Genomic DNA, 19,958 nt, shown 5'->3' on the forward strand with positions numbered 1-19,958 from the left:
TCTGGGTTGAGTGCAGAGGAACTCTTGTATTTGTCTATATACAGTATATATATATATATATATATATATATATATATATATATATATATATATATATATATATATATATAGTGGTGCACTCGCAATACAGGCAACTGCCTGGGTGCTGGTTATAACATAGCTATCTAATCAAAAAATAAAACCGCACTTCAATCTTCCACTTTTTTCACTATTTCCAGACCTTGGAGTACGGTTTTATTTTTTGATTAGATATTTTTTTGATGTCTCTGTCTTAAATATATTGATAATGGGTTGAGTGCAGAGGACTCTTGTCTATGTATATATATATATATATATATATACATATATAAATCTCATCAGGCTGGAGCACTCATACAATCAAGGCCGACTGCCTGGGTGCAGGTTACAGATAGTATGTACAAAACAGTCTTGAAAAAACCGCACTCACAGGACTTGTAAAGATGAAAAAAGAAAAGTTTTATTACGACGTTTCGGCTCTAATACTAGAGCCTTCCTCAGGAAGGCTCTAGTATTAGAGCCGAAACGTCGTAATAAAACTTTTCTTTTTTTCATCTTTACAAGTCCTGTGAGTGCGGTTTTTTCAAGACTGTTTTGTACATATATATATATACATATATATATATATATATATATATATATATATATATATATATATATATATATATATATATATATGTTTTTATCCTTTTCCAACACTATCTACTGACCATATACCACCGTGCCAGGGCTGTCCTGTACCCTTTGGTTCTGCAGTTGTGAATTGCTGATATATCGATTATCTAGTGTGTGGGCACGGATAGAAGTATACCTGCCTGCCTAGTGCTGGTTCCATGTGTGGAACGCACTAATCCCAGACGCAACCCAGTTCTTATATGCCCTTTTGCGGGCTTCTACTACTGGCTACACGTGAGGTGCGAGGGAGAGGAGGGAAAAGGGGGACAAGCAGTGTAAGGTGTAATAGAAAGTGAAGGGAATAAAATGCATACAGGCATATAAGTATATAAACCTTTTTCCGAAACTACTATCTCTGTGCCAAAGAACCCCACACTATTGTGCAGAGCCGTCCTTACCCAATCAGAAGTGCTGACAGGCCCGGGGGCCAATGGAGAAACGTCCAATCAAAGCGGTTGTCAGACCTGCTTCCGCCAATCGCAGCGTCTAGTGGAGGTGGGTGTGCTCCCATGCGCAATGAACACCAGTATACCCGCCCGTTGCCTAGTTCCCGTCACTTGGCAACCCGAAAATTAGCATACTAGCAGCGGACGCAGTAGCCGCAGCTCCCTGTGGCTCCTGAGCCGCTGCTCAGAGGAAAAGTGGAGAAGTGCCTAATAGCGACAGCCATGGACATTTTATTATATAGACAACGTGAGTACTGGTACACATAATGCGGTGCTTAATAGAAATAAGTGTGGATGCTGGAAGTACGAACCAGTGTTCATATTTCGGCATGTAGTACAACCTGAACATTTATAGCAACCATATTTTAAGGGGGCAAAAAGAGAAGGCTTCTTTTCATAGCAGCGTTGGGGATCAGAGGGCGTCAAAATTTCCCGCAGATTTCTTCCTCTGCTGTATCCCCATAGTGGTTTTTGACTTAGTATTTTTGGTAAAGTTTTATCACTGCCCAGAATTTGCCAATTTTGATCTACTATGTTCCGTATGGGTTTAGAAGCTGATGTATATTGTGAGGTAATCACAAATCTCTCCAGTTTTGTGTTCTTCTCAGTGGGTCTATGTGCATTATTTTTAGCACGTGTTAAGGCCTGATCCAACAATTCATGTTTGTACCCCAGTACCTGAAATCTACTGTATGTCTCCTTTAGTTGAGTGGCACAGATATCGGTATCTGAATTATTACGTAAAGTCCGTAAGAATTGTGAGTATGGAACACTATTCTTAGAACTTGCGGGGTGGAAGCTATTATAATGAAGGATCGTATTTCGATCTGTGGGTTTCCGGTATAATTTATAACCTAATGAAGAACCACATTTAAAGACTTGGACATCCAGAAATTGGACTTGATCGCCCCCTTTGTTCAAAGTCAATTTTACAGGGGTTGGCAGTAGATTGAGTGTGTGTACCATATTCTCCAACGAGACTTCATCGCCATGCCATATTATAAATATATCGTCAATGTAGCGATAGTATGCAATCAGGTTACTCATATATTGTGGTATAATGTGTGAGTTCTCATAAACAGACATGAAGCAGTTGGCATAGGCCGGAGCCATTGCTGCACCCATAGCTGTGCCCTCTTTCTGCAAGTAGTACGTGTTCTCAAATTTGAAAAAGTTTAATTTCAATGTTAATTCCAATAGGTTGTATATAAACGTAATTGGTGGACCATCATAATGTGAGGAGTTTTGTAAAATGTCACAAACAGCTCTAATACCCTCATCATGGGGGATTATGGTATATAAACTGCTCACATCAAGACTTGCCAAAATCACTTCGCCTTGGGGTAATGTTATTGTGGATATCAATTCCAAAAAGTGAGGGGTGTCCCACAAGTAGTATGGCAAAGCTTTTACTGAATCCTGTAAGAGAAAATCTAAATATCGTCCAGAGGGGTAAAATAAGCTGTTGGTAGAAGATACGATAGGGCGTCCGGGAGGGTTGGTTAGATGTTTATGTATTTTAGGTAAACAATATAATACAGGACAAATAGGGTATTCAGGTAACAAATATTTATATAGGTCAAGGTTGATCCAATTGGCCTCTAGGGCTTGTTGTAATGTTGCTCTTAATTGTAATTTAAAATTATCTGTAGGATCCCCTTTTAATTCTAAATAGGTTTTTTCATCCATCAATTGTCTCAGGAGTTCAGATCTATAATCTATATAATTCATTACAACAATCCCACCTCCATCAGCAGGACGGATAATGATAGAGGGGTCTTTTTTTAAGGTTCCAATAGCTTGTCTTTCCTCTGGTGTTAGATTAGGATGAGTTCTAGTTATTTCTGGTGACATTTTGGAAATTTCATGATCAATGGTTTGTAAAAACACTTTAATGCTGTTGTTAGTTGAAATAGGATCATAGTTCCCCTTTAATCTCCAGGGAGATATTATATCCTCCGCCTTAGTTTCCCCAAATTCTATGGAACATGTTCAGGTTGTACTACATGCCGAAATATGATCACTGGTTCGTACTTCCAGCATCCACACTCAGGCAAAAATATTTCTATTAAGCACCGCATTATGTGTACCAGTACTCACGTTGTCCATATAATAAAATGTCCATGTGGCCTCATGTATGTGGGGAAAACACAGAACACTTTAAGGGAGAGAATGGGCAACCATCGCTCATCATTACGGGCCGCATTTGAAACAGGCAGAAGTGACATTGCCTTATATAAACATTATCTGGAAAAAGGACATGGCCCTCCCACCTTTGCTTCATGGGCATTGACATTGTAACTAAACCCAGAAGAGGAGGAGATTGGAGTAAATTATTGTTACAAAGAGAAACTTTCTGGATACAGACTTTGAATACAGTTTCCCCAAGGGGCCTTAACGAATATTGCTCTTTTGTATCATTCTTAAATAGCCGCTAATGGAGTATTTTTTAACGTTTGATACATATTTATGGTTCTTATCCTGCTTATTGGAATGTAACTTATGGCTTTTTATCTACAAATATATGTGTTTTTTCACTTTTTTCACCTTTTAGATTCTGACTTGGGACAAACGAGCATGCTGGGAAGGCTATGCCTGATCTGTTGGACTTTTTTCACTTGGTGGGGGTTGGTGTCTTGGCGTGGCTTTGTGAGTTTGCCTATTTAAAGCTCATTGTTTGTAATTTTTAGTATCTTGACAAAGGCCCCAGTGAGGGTCGAAACGTCGATTTTTGAAATAAAAATCATTTTTTTGCAAGACCCTGTTGTGCAACAGCCTTTATTCTACTTTTATATATATATATATATGTATATATATATATATATGTATGTATATATATATATATATATATCTATATATATCTATATATATATATATATATATATATATATATATATATATATATATATATATATATATATATATATAGGATCCCTTATCCCTTATTATATTGGTGTTTGTAATTTTTCATTTTTATACAAAAAAAAATTTCCTAATGATGTTTACTTTTTCTATTTTTGTACTGATTTTTGGTTTTGGGCTTAATCGTGAACAGAACATAACTATACATGCACAAAGTAAATTTTTTGTTGCAATGAGAAGTAACCATATGAAAGTACCCTAGCAACAAATCAGTGAACCCTTAAATGAGCAACTGTTGGAGTAATTAAACGCTGACTCCAAATAATGTGACATAGCAAAAGGAAACCCTAACTATCTACCAATAAGAAGAAATAAATGACATAACAAGGATGATAGTGGTTCAAGAAGGACCGCCATTCAGAACGGTAAAGCTAAATTCACGGAGATTCCCATAAAACTGTAACACAACAGTTATCTGTTTTGACTGACCAATTAACATCATCGAGCAATATGGGACCGTAGTGAATTACAGTGAACGGCCGCGGGAGATAATAGGAATGTTGAAATTGGATGACGAGTGATTGGATTCCGAGACCACAACGACAAACCAGTCCCTCATGATACAATTTAGACCTGAAATTAACAGGGTCTAGCCTGTTAGATTTCCTGATGGATACCGATTCCAACACATGGAGCAAGGGCGATAGAAGTTATAGCGACTTCGCCTAAGACGAGACAGAGTGGAAGTTAGAGTCCATTGACTGTTTACAAAATAGAACAACAGATTGTCACAAATCCAATAAGAACAATTGAGGGTTACCACGGGTTTCTCTAGGGAACGTATTCCTTAATTAGTTTTTTTTATTTTATTTTATTTTTTTCTTATGTTTTTCTTATTTGCACTTTGTCCGGTTCTACGCTTTTTCAATTATTTTAAACATTCTTTCTTGCTCTAAAAACCTTGTTTTCCTTGCCAATGGTTAACGTGATGAATGGAATAATGATAATGTTTTTGGCCTAATATGGCAATTCACTGATGCACGTAAGAATCATCTGTCCCACGGGGGGGTTATACTGAGTTGACATATATATTTTTATTGACATATATTTATTTTTTACTTTTTTATTTTTGCTTTCTATTCTGTTTTCCTGATTCCTCTACTCGTATCTACATAAACCCATTTTAAGAGATCGGTGACATGATACAACAATTTTGCTGATTCCTCTTCTCGTATCTATGAACCAGCGTTACGAGCAAATAGTAAATAGTTGTGCTGGGTGGATTAACCGACTCAGAGCTTAGTGTATATTTCATTCCTTGTCAAAACAGATTATAACTTTCTTTGTACTACACACTATAACTTATAACAACTGACTTTCGCTACAAGATTGCATACAACTCTTCTTCCGTACGCGAGCAGTAAAAGACATAGCAAATTATTTACGAGAGTTGCTTATCACTGACAAGCTGAGAGCATTCAAAGTGTACTTTTTCTATGTGTCCACTGGCTTAGTTAGTGATAGTTCTTGTTAGTTTCTATTTTATTTTACATATTACTTCAATGTAAATTATTCATTCTGTTTAATATGTCATTGTATTAATCTTCTTATTCTGCATACTATTTGTTATCATATTGATTTTTATGGTTTATTGTGAAAACCAAATAAAATATTTCAAATCCAAAGTGTACTTTTATTGATTTATCCACAGTTTTCACAACAATCTCCAGGCAGGGGGATAAAGGTAACATTGTTTCATTCACTATCTAGAAATGTTACAATATTAACAATCGCTAATTGACGCCCCCTATAGCCTTTGATGAGTCTGGATGGTGGAATTTTTCACCATTCGTCCATACAAAAGTGTGTTTAGGGTCATTGTCTTGTTGGAGTATCCAACCCCTGGGTAACTTCAACTTTGTGACTGATGCTTGAATATTATCCTGAAGAATTTGTTGATATTGGGTTGAAATCATCCGACCCTCGACTTTAACATGGGCCCCAGTCCCCGAACTAGCCACACAGCCCCACAGCATGATGGAACCTCCACCAAATTTGACAGTAGGTAGCAGGTGTTTTTCTTGGAATGCAGTGTTCTTCTGCCATGCAAAGCTCTTTTGTTATGACCAAATAACTAAATTTTTGTCTCATCAGTCGAAAGCACTTTGTTCCAAAATAACTGTGATTTGTCTAAATGAGTTTTTTCATATAACAAGCGGCTGTTTGTGGCGTGAGTGCAGAAAGGGCTTCTTTCTCATTACCCTGCCATACAGATGTTCTTTGTGCTAATTGCGGTGAATTGTAGCACCATGTACAGATACACCATCTGCAGCAACATGTTCTTGCAGGTCTTTGGAGTTGATCTTTATGTTGTCTGTAACCATCCTCACAATCCTCCACATATGTCGCTCCTGTATTTTTCTTGGCCTGCCAGACCTGGGGTTTACAGCAACTGTTCCTATAGCCTTCTATTTCCTGATTTGATTCCTTACAGTTGAAACTTCTGAGATGGCTCTTATAGCCTTCCCCTAAACTATGATACTGAATAATCTTTGTTTGAAGAACTTTTGAGAGTTGCTTTGAGGATCCCATGCGGTCACTCTTCCAAAGGAGAGTCTAACAGAAGCAGAACTTGCAATTGGCCACCTTAAATACTGTACCTTTTCTGGACACATGGACACACCTGTCTATGAAGTTTAAGGCTTAACAAGCTAATCCAACCAATTTGGTGTTGCCAGTAATCAGTATTTAGCAGTTGCATACATTAGAATTAGCAAAATTACAAGGGTGCCCAAATTTTTGCATAGACAGTTTTTCACATTTGATTTAATTTCATACAACTGAATACTGCTTTCACTTAAAAATCTTTGGTCAGAAAACACCCCAGTACTCCTGGGAAATGAAAGACATATCACTTTTTTGTTGAAAGTGGAGTAAATTATTAGGCAGGCTGAGAGGGGGTAAAAACATTTAGGGGGTATGCACAGGGGAATGGATTGTGGGTGTGTGACCAAAAATGGGTGGGATCTAAGTTATTAACATGGAGCACTGTACACCACCACTTTCAGATGTGTCCCCAGATTTCACTTTGAAAAGCTGGTCACTTTTTTTCAGGTCAATTGCATATACACCCTGCAACTTATCAATTATCCGTTGAAAATGGATGCAAGAACTAACACACCACTGTTTCACATGTTCTTATGTCTCCTGACGTGAGACAAAGGAGGGGAAAGAGGAAAGGTGGGTGTATTTGAGTAGGATGGGACTGGTTAAAGGTGGGAGGGATACATGGTGGGGCTCCCATGACAATTTAGTTTAAAAAACAGAAATTTGTCTTTTAAAGTTACCAGGAGTAACTTTGTGCCATCCATGGTAACTATGGAAAAATAACTCTTTCTTCAACCTCACCTTTCCTTGGGTTGTCTTCATAGGGGATTTCTTATTATAACTAATGCCCCTTTTTACAGATTCTACCCATCACCAGTGAGTGTCTCCATCAATTTGAGTCTGCAGGTTGTTGCTCCTTCCTACTATAGATGTTACATCTCCTTTTTAAGTGTAAGGATAGGACACGGAGCTTAAATAATCAGATGGGAGCCTGTATAGGGGTGAACCAGGAGTATAACCAAAAATAGTGGTACTGAGTCTTAGAGACATGGTGAAGAAAAATAAGGTTTCATGAGGCAAAAACAAAACATGTGGTTGATGGAAATATTAAATAATATACCAGTTAGTGAAATAAGGAATCGGCAGACAAAAACAGTGTCCAATAAATAGGCTGTAGTCAGGTCAGGCAGCAGCCAAACAGAGTCCAGTAATCAGGCCAAGGTCATAACTGGGAAATCCAACAAGACAGGTAAGGAGGCAACAGGAGAACTGGAGCAAAACTGGGAATCAGGAACACGGAAGGGCCTCGAGAACAGGAATCCAGGAACAGGTAACAGGAATCAAGACACGGAATAATAAGAACAGGGCTAGGATGCAAAATGACCAAGCCAGGAGTTATGGTCAGGGGCAGTTTTATAAGGGGTTCTGATTAGGGGGGTGACAAAAACATGAGACTAATGAAGTGGGCTGAAACAAGGGAGCAGACAGAATATAATGAATATGAAAATAGGACTGATCAGAGGCAGCCATGAAAGCCTCCAGTGGCTCAAAAGGAAAGTGCATAGTTCCTGGAACAATCACCCCAGAGATTGAAACCCAGATGATCCTGACAATAAGATAACAGTCAGAAATGCATTGCTGAGATTTGACAGCTCTAGTCCAAAACAGTTTACCTATTTCACAATTTATGCTGGCAAATGTGTACAGATAATAATAAAAGGGAATTAAACAATGAAAGAATGTTTTTTGAAACTGGGATATCCTTTATCTGTTATAGAGAGGGCACTGGAATTACCTAGCTTGTGGTTGGTTGGAATAAGAGCTCTATGACTGAATTAAGTTCCTTTAAATTCAGTGTTTTGTTTTTGTTACTAGCCTATAATAACGTGTCCCATGTAGGCACGAAATGGGTAAAGCTCGCCATAGATGCAAAGATCCGATCGTTCGAATCCTCAAATGATTGGATTTCCCCATCTCCCGACATGATATGTATGGCACAGGGGTAAAACACTAATAGAAATGGGCGTATCAACAAAAAAGATATTCCCCATTGATACAGACTTGTAATAGTACTGTGAAACGTAAGTTGTTTGAAATAAAGATAACTTTTTAAGCAGATTTAGTGCCCTGGAGAATCGTGTTGCATCTTCTCCTCCTGCATGAGTTTCTCCTCCTAGAAACTGCTGGGAAGAAGCCTCCAGACTCCATACAGAGTGTTGATTCTGCTGCTCTAAACTTGCAGTTTTTATTCATGTAAAGAGAAGCAATCAGCTCTAAACATCATCTCCCTGTAGCTGCACTGACAAACACAGCTTCTGTCTGCATGTAGCGACACAGTGTACAGTTAATGGAATGCACTGGAATTAAGGGGAAATGGTTATACAGTGGTCTTGTTCTGGTACAATGTGGTATCACGTTTCATTTCTAAGCCATTGTGCTGTTCTTCTACTGTTCTCTTAGAGAAGAAAAGTTCAATAGCTCTTCAGTTGGGGTTCCGCCAGTCTGAGTGTCTTTATGTACCTTCAACTGTGACACCTCCTATGTATAATATAATGTATAATATAATGTATATCTGAAGTAAATTCTGATCAGGTACCATAGAAAGAGAACACCAGCCTCAATTTTACCCCTTACAAAAAAAGAAGAGCAAGTACGATGTAATAATGACAAGCACAAGATGTTTTTACATTCTATTTTGTTTCAATAAAAATTAACATTGATATGGGCACTGCTTAGCTCTTTAATCTATAAACAGATCAACAACTAGACAAAGATTCCCCTTGGGCCTCAGTTTATTTGACGGTAAGTCAGCATTATTACCACTTACAAAAGGAGTGTCACAAACTGCATGTTTGGCCAAATTGAAGTGAACTCGCTATGTTGTACCTGGAGTTTGGAAAGCAACAGCGTTTAACTCTATATGATTCTTTGGTTTTGTGGTTAAAGGACAAATTTACCTTTTCTAATGTGCACATACACACTTATGAGTCGTTACTGCTAAAGTCAGTATTACACTATTTTGTTTTAGTCATTTTTTGTTGTTGTATTCCTTTTTAGCCTATGGTGCTGACCAACTAATGATACAATGTATCTGAAATCGACCTCTTTTTTATTGGTCTACTTCTTAGGACACATATTTAGCCAGGAATCACATCAGTCTCATAGTTCTCACATAATTCTTATTAGTAAACTGGAGCACTATTTCAGGGTCATATTTTTAATAAAGGATAAGAATGCACAAATCAACCAACATGCAATTTCCAGATTCCAATATGTTATTTCAATGTCTTATATAAATATTATGACGAGCTCCTATTATGAATTTCACTATTGCTTATTGTATTTTTAGATGAGTAGACTCAAAGAACACTGTGTCCTATTTATTCCAGAAAGTGATGACTGCCGACTCCCAAATATTCACTCTTTCAATCCAGACAATCGAGTTTTTACTACACTGGCTTGCACGTATCTGCAATCTAACTCCAACCCGTCTAGCTAGATTTTCTAGATGTCTCCTTGATGCAGGGGCGTTTCTGCCATGAGGCAAGGTGAGTACCTTGCCTCAGGCGGCATCTCCCCAGCAGTTACAAGGGGCGGCAAAAAGCCGCTCCTTGTAACTTTAAGATCCAAATTTCCGGTTTCTAAACTGGAAATTCGGCTTTTCTAGCGCAGAGAGCGCAATTTCGCTCTCTGCGCTGGCAATGCGGCCCCCCCTGGACCCTCATTGGCGATTTTAAGGTAAGTACGACGGCGGCATTTTAAACGCTGCCTCAGGCGGCAAAACAACCTGAAGCGCGCCTGCCTTGATGTTGCACAATATTATTTTCTTCTTCTTCAGAAATATAAGCAATAGTTTAAACATGATGTTGTCCAGGGCCCTTATTGTGCCTGTGCACATTGCTTTTTGCTATGGAAAAAATCCCTCCCTATAGAGGAATCTATAAGAAAATCTCATGCTCCACAACTGTGATTTATTTAAAATTGTGCAGCTACTTTCTGCAGACACTGTTATACTGTTATACTTTAAAATGTTCATTTACAAGTTGGGGTGTGTTTTTTTCTGTCAAACCATCATTTATTTACCATATCGGTACGGGATCCCTTATTCAGAAACCTATTATTCCGAAATCTCAAAATTACAGGAAGAATATCTTGAGCATATAAAGCACATACCTCTCAACATTTTGGAAATAGAAAGTGGGACATAAAGATTTGCCGCGCAAAAAATGACCATGCCCATTTTTGTGGCCACACCCCCTAGTTGCCAATTTTACAAAGTTTGTCAGGTTATGGAAGTGTTTTTTATGTGTTATTACAGTTTTGCTAATGAAGGTGAATTGCCATTTAAGCTGCAAGTCATAGCTTCCCTGAGAGACCAGTTTATCTTAAATTGTTACAATTGCTTCTTTGCTTATATTAAATTGTTACAATTGCTTCTTTGCTTATCTTAAATTGTTACAAAAGTATCAAAGTGCACTTAGCACATATTCTGGGATCTCTGCCAAAAGCCAATTAAGTTCGAAATGTTGTATCTTTTTCTGGCTAATTCAGTGCAGGAGATCAAAGAGAAAGTCGGGACAAGACTGCAGGTTGAGCTGTCAAAATGGGGACAGTCCCACAAAAAACAAGACAGTTGGGAGGTACGAAACCATATTATTATTATAATTTTAAAAAATGTATCTCCTTTTTTCTCTGTAATAATAAAACAGTATCCTGTACTTATCCTAAAAACCCCAAGTCCTAAACATTTGACCCGTTTCGCCAAAAATTAGCCGCCGGTGAAATGTCGACAACACCCATTAAAGTCTACGGGCGCCCAAAAAATTTTGACGCATGTCTTTTATTTGTCGCACGACGCCATACAAGTCTATGGGTGTCATTTCCAATGCGAAACAAGGTGAAAAAATTCACCCATCCCTACTAAACATTCTAGATCCTACACCTGTATTAAATATAGCAGATGAAATGCTCTTTTTGCTCTTAAAAATCACTGTGATAAGTGTGTCAAAGTCCCTCCTGTGAATGGACACAACAGTGTATGTGGTGGCTGAACCAGATATGCAACAGGTCAGAGACTATAGTAGATAAAGAGAAAAGTGGGGGACATATGCATGTCTGAGATGGCACAATTTATTTCTGTAAGACATGTATTCAATGCACACATGAACATATACAGCAAAGATTTCTTAGATAATCTTAGAGTATAATCTGCAGTTTCCTGCCTCGTATTGTATAAATCCAAATAAAGATGACTAATAAAAAATAACATTTATTGCAGTAAATTTATAAGGACTGCTCTTTTCCAGATATATGGGCAGTTCAGTATTCAAATAATAATATAAGTACAATTTCCTATAATCTGCTTGCAAATTAGAACTTTTCCTAACTCTCCTTTCCATTATACAACTTGCATACTGTTTCTAAAAAGTTGCACAAAGTATATATTTTGCCCAAATAGTGTACAAACATGTGCAATGTCTCTATAAACATATTACATAAAGGATCTGGTTATAGGTACAGGTATGTGATCCATTATCTGGAAACCCGTTATCCAGAAAGCTCAGATTTACGGAAAGGCGGTCTCCCATAGACTCCATTTTATCCAAATACAATTTTTTTAAAAATTATTTCCTTTTTCTCTGTAATAATACAACAGTACCTTGTACTTGATCCAAACTAAGATATAATTATTCGTATTGGAAGCAAAGCCAGCATATTAGGTTTATATGGTGTTTATAAGATGTTCTAGTAGACATAAGGTATGAAGATCCAAATTACTGAAAGATCAGTTATCCAGAAAACCCCAGGTCCCATGTATTCTGGATAACAGGTCCCACACCTGTACATCTTAATTCAATACTTTTTGTCTAAAATTGAATGAGAATGATTTTTTCCATACATATTAATAAAAGCAGCTATTACTATCTATATGTCATCTCTCTTTTTGATTATTCTTCTTTTTCTTTATGACCAAGAGCTTTATTTAAACAATAATGTTATACATTCTTCTCTTACATGAAGGGTTTTAATAGAAGCAGTTTTCTACCCCTCACCTACTCTGCCAGACAAAAAAATTGAAAATGTGAAAATATAGGAGTCCAATTCTTTTATGATTTAAAGTGTACACATTGAAGATAACCCTTATTATGTAGGCAATAATGAATGATATATTGTACCTGATATCAATCTAGGCTAAAAACATTGTTAATCAATAAACACTTTTACTGAAGTTCCCCATAGAACAATTTCCACAAGGGAAGCACACCAATACATTTGCCAACAATGCCTTTAAAACATTTATTCAGCAGAATTCAGCAGAAGCTTGTGCCACATTCTGCTGAATAATGTTTTGACCCATAGAACCTTTTGGTCTGTGTTAAAGGAATATGGAATATGGTTAGGATTTTTTTCTCTGTAATAATAAAACAGTTGCTTGTACTTGAGCCCAACTGAGATAGAATTAATCCTTATTGGAAGCAAAACCAGACTATTGGGTTTATTTAATGTTTACATGATTTTCTAGTAGACTTAAGGTATGAAGATCCAAATTACAGAAAGATCAGTATCCGGAACACCCCATGTCCCGATTCTGGATAACAGGTCCCATACTTGTAACTACATTTGAAGTAACTACATAATTACTGTAATTATTTTTGATGCTTTAAAAAATAATCTTGACCCCTCTCACAGAGAAAACCAACATTTAACCTTCAACTGATATTTCCTTAGGGTTACCCAATGTTGTTCAATAAAGAATAATTAAATCCTGGAAAACACTGTACCAAAGAGTGACATACCTCTGTTCCATAGTAGGGAAGATGCAGCTTATAAAGAAATCTTAAGTTAGAGCAGCTCCTGAGCTTGGTGAGAATGATACTTGTACACAGTAACTGAATTAGAGTACTCCTACCACACCTTGGGGGTCATTTATCAACACTGGGCAAATTTGCCCTAGGGCAGTAACCAATGGCAACCAATCAAATTGCTGCTAAAAAGCCAATCACTGATTGGTTGCTATAGATAACTGCCCTTGGGCAAATTTGCCCAGTGTTGATAAACAAGCCCCCTTGTGTAAAGCTGCAAAGAATGAGACATCCCTTTTTGCACAGCAAAGACAGTAGCAAATGCCATAGATGCACTTAAATAGACAAATAGAAAAACACTGGCACTCAAGGAAACTTCAATGAAGGGAAAATGAATCGCCGCATGTGATTAGCGCCAGCGTTTTTTCATTTTAGCCGGCGCAGAGTCAGGGAAGGCGTTTGGGGAGATTGGTCGCTGCAAAGACGAGGCGATTCATCGCCAGACTACCAAATCTCCCCAAAACGCCCAGTGTGGCCTTACCCTTAAGGTGAGCAACACCTCTACTGCAATACAGAGGAAGGAACTGATAAGATCTAGAATGGTTTACTGAATAAATCAGAAAGCCACTGCATATCTCATGTCTCATGTTCATTTTAAACTCACATTAAAGAGAGGAGACTATACAACAGAAAGAATAAACTCATCCAGTCAAAAAGGAATGTTAAATGGAGAGTGGAATGTGGTCGTTGTTTAACAGGTTAAATATGTTACACCCCCATACAAAAATCAGAGTTAACCGGAGAAAGAAATTTAAAAAATCGAATACGTCCAATGAGATAATATAATTTACAAAGAAAGGGAGTTAGAAAGAAAGGAGGAAAAGAACAGGAAGAAGACACCGGACAGGGGGAGAGGAAGAACTTCAAACCTGTTAAGAAGCCAGGGAAGGAATATGAAAGGAGTAGTTGGTTAAAGGTGTTCACTTTAAGAGTTAACAAAGATCACCTCTTCCTGCAAGTGGGGGCACAGGTGCTGGGTGCAGGGGGATACAAGGTGTGGGAGCAACATAGCTGAGGGGAAAACATGGGTCACAATGAAGGTCTTAAAGGGGAGGTTCACCTTTAACATTTTGGGGCAGATTTTTTAAGGGTCGAAAACTCAAAATTGGAAAAAAAAAAGACCCATCAAATTGTATAAAAAAAGGTTTTTTTTCCGGGTGAATAGTCCATTTTCGTTCGAATTCTAATCATACGCATCGCAGTAATATCACATTCGATCGAATCCGAATCAAAGTTTTTTCCAACAAAAACTTTGATTTAGATGGGTAGACTCAAAGAACACTGTGTCCTATTTATTCCAGAATTCTATTGAATATATCCTACAAAGCAAGTGATGACTGCCGCCTCCCAAATATTCACTCTTTCAATCCAGACAATCGAGTTTTTACTACACTGGCTTGCACGTATCTGCAATCTAACTCCAACCCGTCTAGATAGCATTATTACCACTTACAAAAGGAGTGTCACAAACTGCATGTTTGGCCAAATTGAAGTGAACTCGCTATGTTGTACCTGGAGTTTGGAAAGCAACAGGGTTTAACTCTATATGATTCTTTGGTTTTGTGGTTAAAGGACAAATTTACCTTTTCTAATGTGCACATACACACTTATGAGTCGTTACTGCTAAAGTCAGTATTACACTATTTTGTTTTAGTCATTTTTTGTTGTTGTATTCCTTTTTAGCCTATGGTGCTGACCAACTAATGATACAATGTATCTGAAATCGACCTCTTTTTTATTGGTCTACTTCTTAGGACACATATTTAGCCAGGAATCACATCAGTCTCATAGTTCTCACATAATTCTTATTAGTAAACTGGAGCACTATTTCAGGGTCATATTTTTAATAAAGGATAAGAATGCACAAATCAACCAACATGCAATTTCCAGATTCCAATATGTTAGTTCAATGTCTTATATAAATATTATGACAAGCTCCGATTATGAATTTCACAATTGCTTTTGTATTTTTAGATGGGTAGACTCAAAGAACACTGTGTCCTATTTATTCCAGAATTCTATTGAATATATCCTACAAAGCAAGTGATGACTGCCGACTCCCAAATATTCACTCTTTCAATCCAGACAATCGAGTTTTTACTACACTGGCTTGCACGTATCTGCAATCTAACTCCAACCCGTCTAGCTAGATTTTCTAGATGTCTCCTTGATGTTGCACATGATCTGATAACCTCTCAAATATAGACTCACTACAATTCCAGCCCATTCTAAGTCCATTCTTTTCTGCAGAAATATCAGCAATACATAAACACACATACACACATGCCATCTGAAATGATATCACTGCTTCCAGATAATATTTTTGATTGTCAAGTATGTATAGTGTTCATCACTTATTTATCACAGCTGAGAATTTTTTTGAATAATTCCCTGCTGCTTGTAACTGTAACAAATAAATATGCATTATGTCGTTTTGGTAGCCCAACAAAGATATGTAATCAAAAGTAAATAGTTTAAACCTGATGTTGTCCAGGGCTCTTATTGTGCCTGTGCACATTGCTTTTTGCTATGGAAAAAATCCCTCCCTATAGAGGAATCTATAAGAAAATCTCATGCTCCACAACTGTGATTTATTTAAAATTGTGCAGCTACTTTCTGCAGACACTGTTATACTGTTATACTTTAAAATGTTCATTTACAAGTTGGGGTGTGTTTTTTTCTGCCCAACCATCATTTATTTAAAAACTGCATTTATAAGCATTGCTTTCCCATATCGGTACAGGATCCCTTATTCAGAAACCTATTATTCAGAAATCTCAAAATTACAGGAAGAATATCTTGAGCATATAAAGCACATACCTCTCAACATTTTGGAAATAGAAAGTGGGACATAAAGATTTGCCGCGCAAAAAATGACCATGCCCATTTTTGTGGCCACACCCCCTAGTTGCCAATTTTACAAAGTTTGTCAGGTTATGGAAGTGTTTTTTATGTGTTATTACAGTTTTGCTAATGAAGGTGAATTGCCATTTAAGCTGCAAGTCATAGCTTCCCTGAGAGACCAGTTTATCTTAAATTATTACAATTGCTCCTTTGCTTATATTAAATTGTTACAATTGCTTCTTTGCTTATCTTAAATTGTTACAAAAGTATCAAAGTGCACTTAGCACATATTCTGGGATCTCTGCCAAAAGCCAATTAAGTTCGAAATGTTGTATCTTTTTCTGGCTAATTCAGTGTAGGAGATCAAAGAGAAAGTCGGGACATTTCATTAACAATCCGGGACTGCAGGTTGAGCTGTCAAAATGGGGACAGTCCCGCAAAAAACAAGACAGTTGGGAGGTATGAAAGCATATTATTATAATTTTAAAAAATGTATCTCCTTTTTCTCTGTAATAATAAAACAGTATCCTGTACTTATCCTAAAAACCTCAAGTCCTAAACATTATGGATGGGCGAATTTGACCCGTTTCTCCAAAAATTAGCCGCCGGCAAAATGTCGCCGACACCCATTGAATTCTATGGGCGCCCCAAAAATTTTGACACACGTCTTTTTTTTTGTCGCACAACGCCATACAAGTCTGTGGGTGTCCTTTCCAATGCGAAACAAGGTGAAAAAATTCGCCCATCCCTACTAAACATTCTAGATCCTACACCTGTATTAAATATAGCAGATGAAATGCTCTTTTTGCACTTAAAAATCACTGTGATAAGTAGTGTCAAAGTCCCTCCTGTGACTGGACACAACAGTGTATGTGGTGGCTGAACCAGATATGCAACAGGTCAGAGACTATAGTAGATAAAGAGAAAAGTGGGGGACATATGCATGTCTGAGATGGCACAATTTATTTCTGTAAGACATGTATTCAATGCACACATGAAGATATACAGCAAAGATTTCTTAGATAATCTTAGAGTATAATCTGCAGTTTCCTACCTCGTATTGTATAAAGCCAAATAAAAATGACTAATAAAGATTTATTGCAGTAAATTTATAAGGACTGCTCTTTTCCAGATATATGGGCAGTTCAGTATTCAAATAATAATATAAGAATACAATTTCCTATAATCTGTTGCAAATTAGAATTTTTCCTAACTCACCTTTCCATTATACAACTTGCATTCTATTTCTAAAAAGTTGCACAAAGTATATATTTTGCCCAAATAGTGTACAAACATGTGCAATGTCTCTATAAACATATTACATAAAGGATCTGGTTATAGGTACAGGTATGTGATCCGTTATCTGGAAACCCGTTATCCAGAAAGCTCAGATTTACAGAAAGGCCGTCTCCCATAGACTCCATTTTATCCAAATACAATTTTTTAAAAAATTATTTCCTTTTTCTCTGTAATAATAAAACAGTACCTTGTACTTGATCCAAACTGAGATATAATTAATTCTTATTGGAAGCAAAACCAGCATATAAGGTTTATATAATGTTTATAAGATGTTCTAGTAGACATAAGGTGATGATCCAAATTACTGAAAGATCAGTTATCCGGAAAACCCCAGGTTCCAAGTATTCTGGATAACAGGTCCCACACCTGTACATCTTAGTTCAATACTTTTTGTCTAAAATTGAATGAGAATGTTAATATCTATATGTCATCTCTCTTTTTGATTATTCTTCTTTTTACTGAAGTTCCCCATAGAACAATTTCCAAAAGGGAGAAGCCTGTGCCACATTCTGCTGAATAATGTTTTGAAGGCATTGCCAAATATATTGGTGTGCTTCCTCCCAGTTGGAACATGTTGGCTGGTTTGGTAGTAGCTTGAGGAGTTGAAGTAAGTTATATGCCAAAAATGTCTCTATGTATAATTACATTGTTCCCCATAGAACCTTTTGGTCTGTGTTATAGGAATATGGAATATGGTTAGGACTTTTTTCTCTGTAATAATAAAACATTACCTATTACTTGAGCCCAACTGAGATAGAATTAATCCTTATTGGAAGCAAAACCAGACTATTGGGTTTATTTAATGTTTACATGATTTTCTAGTAGACTTAAGGTATGAAGATCCAAATTACAGAAAGATCAGTATCCGGAACACCCCATGTCCCGATTCTGGATAACAGGTCCCATTCTTGTAACTACATTTGAAGTAACTACATAATTACTGTAATTGTTTTTGATGCTTTAAAAAATATTCTTGACCCCTCTCACAGAGAAAACCAACATTTTACCTCCAACTGATATTTCCTTAGGGTTACCCAATGTTGTTCAATAAAGAATAATTAAATCCTGGAAAACACTGTACCAAAGAGTGACATACCTCTGTTCCATAGTAGGGAAGATGCAGCTTATAAAGAAATCTTAAGTTAGAGCAGCTCCTGAGCTTCCAGTGTGAGTATGGTGAGAATGAAACTTGTACACAGTAACTGAATTAGAGTACTCCTCCCACACCTTGTGTAAAGCTGCAAAGAATGAGACATCCTTTTTTGTACAGCAAAGACAGTAGCAGTAGCAAATGCCATAGATGCACTTAAATAGACAAATAGAAAAACACTGGCACTCAAGGAAACTTCAATGCAGGGTTACCCCTTGCTGGTTTATTAGGTGTGAACGTCATTGATGCACTTACCATGGCCTGTAGAGATCATTTATAAATAATGTGTAATAAAGTGGAATGACATTGGGAACAAGTATTGAACACATGAAGAAAAGGAGGTGCAAAAAAGCATGGAAAGTCAAAAAACCTGCCGAAATCTGTCAGTATTTAGAAAGCAATCCTGCCCCCCCATCAGAGCAAATTAATATCAGCTGGTTTAGTCGTAACTGATGGCCTATAAGGGCTCTTAAAGACAAGCGTTTTTAGCTGCGCTCCCCTGCGTTCCGGTCCATACGTTCAGCCACAGGGGAGTGCAGGAGTAGACGCCGAATTCTTTTCAATGGGGCTGTACTCACACAGATGCATGTAAGCGCCGAACGCAGGTTGGGACGCAGCATTTTGCATTTTAATTTTTTTTTTAAGATTTTATTTATTTGTAATTTTAACAAGAAGAAAATAGAGTGAGAGAAAGAAGAGAAAGAGAGAAGAGAAGAAGAGGAGTCTCAAGGGTCGCTGAGAGTGGACGTTGTTACAGAGTACATCATTCCATATAAATACATTTACATCACATTTTGCATTTTGCATTTTTCCTGCGTTCGGCGCTTACATGTGTCTGTGTGAGTACAGCCCCATTGAAAAGAATTCAGTGTGTCTATTCCTCCCCTGCGGCTGAACGCATAAAACCAGAATGCAGGGGAGCGCAGCTAAAAACCGCTTGTCTGTAAGAGCCCTAAAAAGGTTTCTCATTACCAAGGTATTACACAAGAAGAATCTCATGATAAAAACAAAGAGCTTTCTCAAGACCTTCCCAACCTTACTGTTGGGGCCATAATCCAGAAGTGGAAAAAACATAATTTCATCCTGTCATTGCCAACAAAAACTTTTCTACTATGTATTAAATACATTTCAGTAAGCGTGTTCCCTGTGTCATTCCACTTTATTACACATAACTTGAATTTATGGACTTTTTTG

General features: G+C 37.2%; 1 protein-coding gene across 2 annotated transcripts in view; it reads right to left on the reverse strand.

Annotated features, from left to right (window-relative positions):
* The window catches only part of cmahp.L (cytidine monophospho-N-acetylneuraminic acid hydroxylase, pseudogene L homeolog), a 69,368-nt gene extending 50,538 nt beyond the window's left edge, over positions 1 to 18,830 (reverse strand). The window contains exon 1 of one of the 2 annotated variants that reach the window (XM_041565277.1): positions 18,711 to 18,830. In XM_041565277.1, coding sequence (XP_041421211.1) covers positions 18,711 to 18,721 — 11 coding nt within the window. In that variant the 5' untranslated portion in view covers positions 18,722 to 18,830. 2 annotated transcript variants of the gene reach the window in all.
* Positions 18,831 to 19,958: the final 1,128 nt, after the last annotated feature.

The sequence above is a fragment of the Xenopus laevis genome, chromosome 6L, assembly GCF_017654675.1.
Source record: "Xenopus laevis strain J_2021 chromosome 6L, Xenopus_laevis_v10.1, whole genome shotgun sequence".
NCBI lineage: Eukaryota > Metazoa > Chordata > Amphibia > Anura > Pipidae > Xenopus > Xenopus laevis.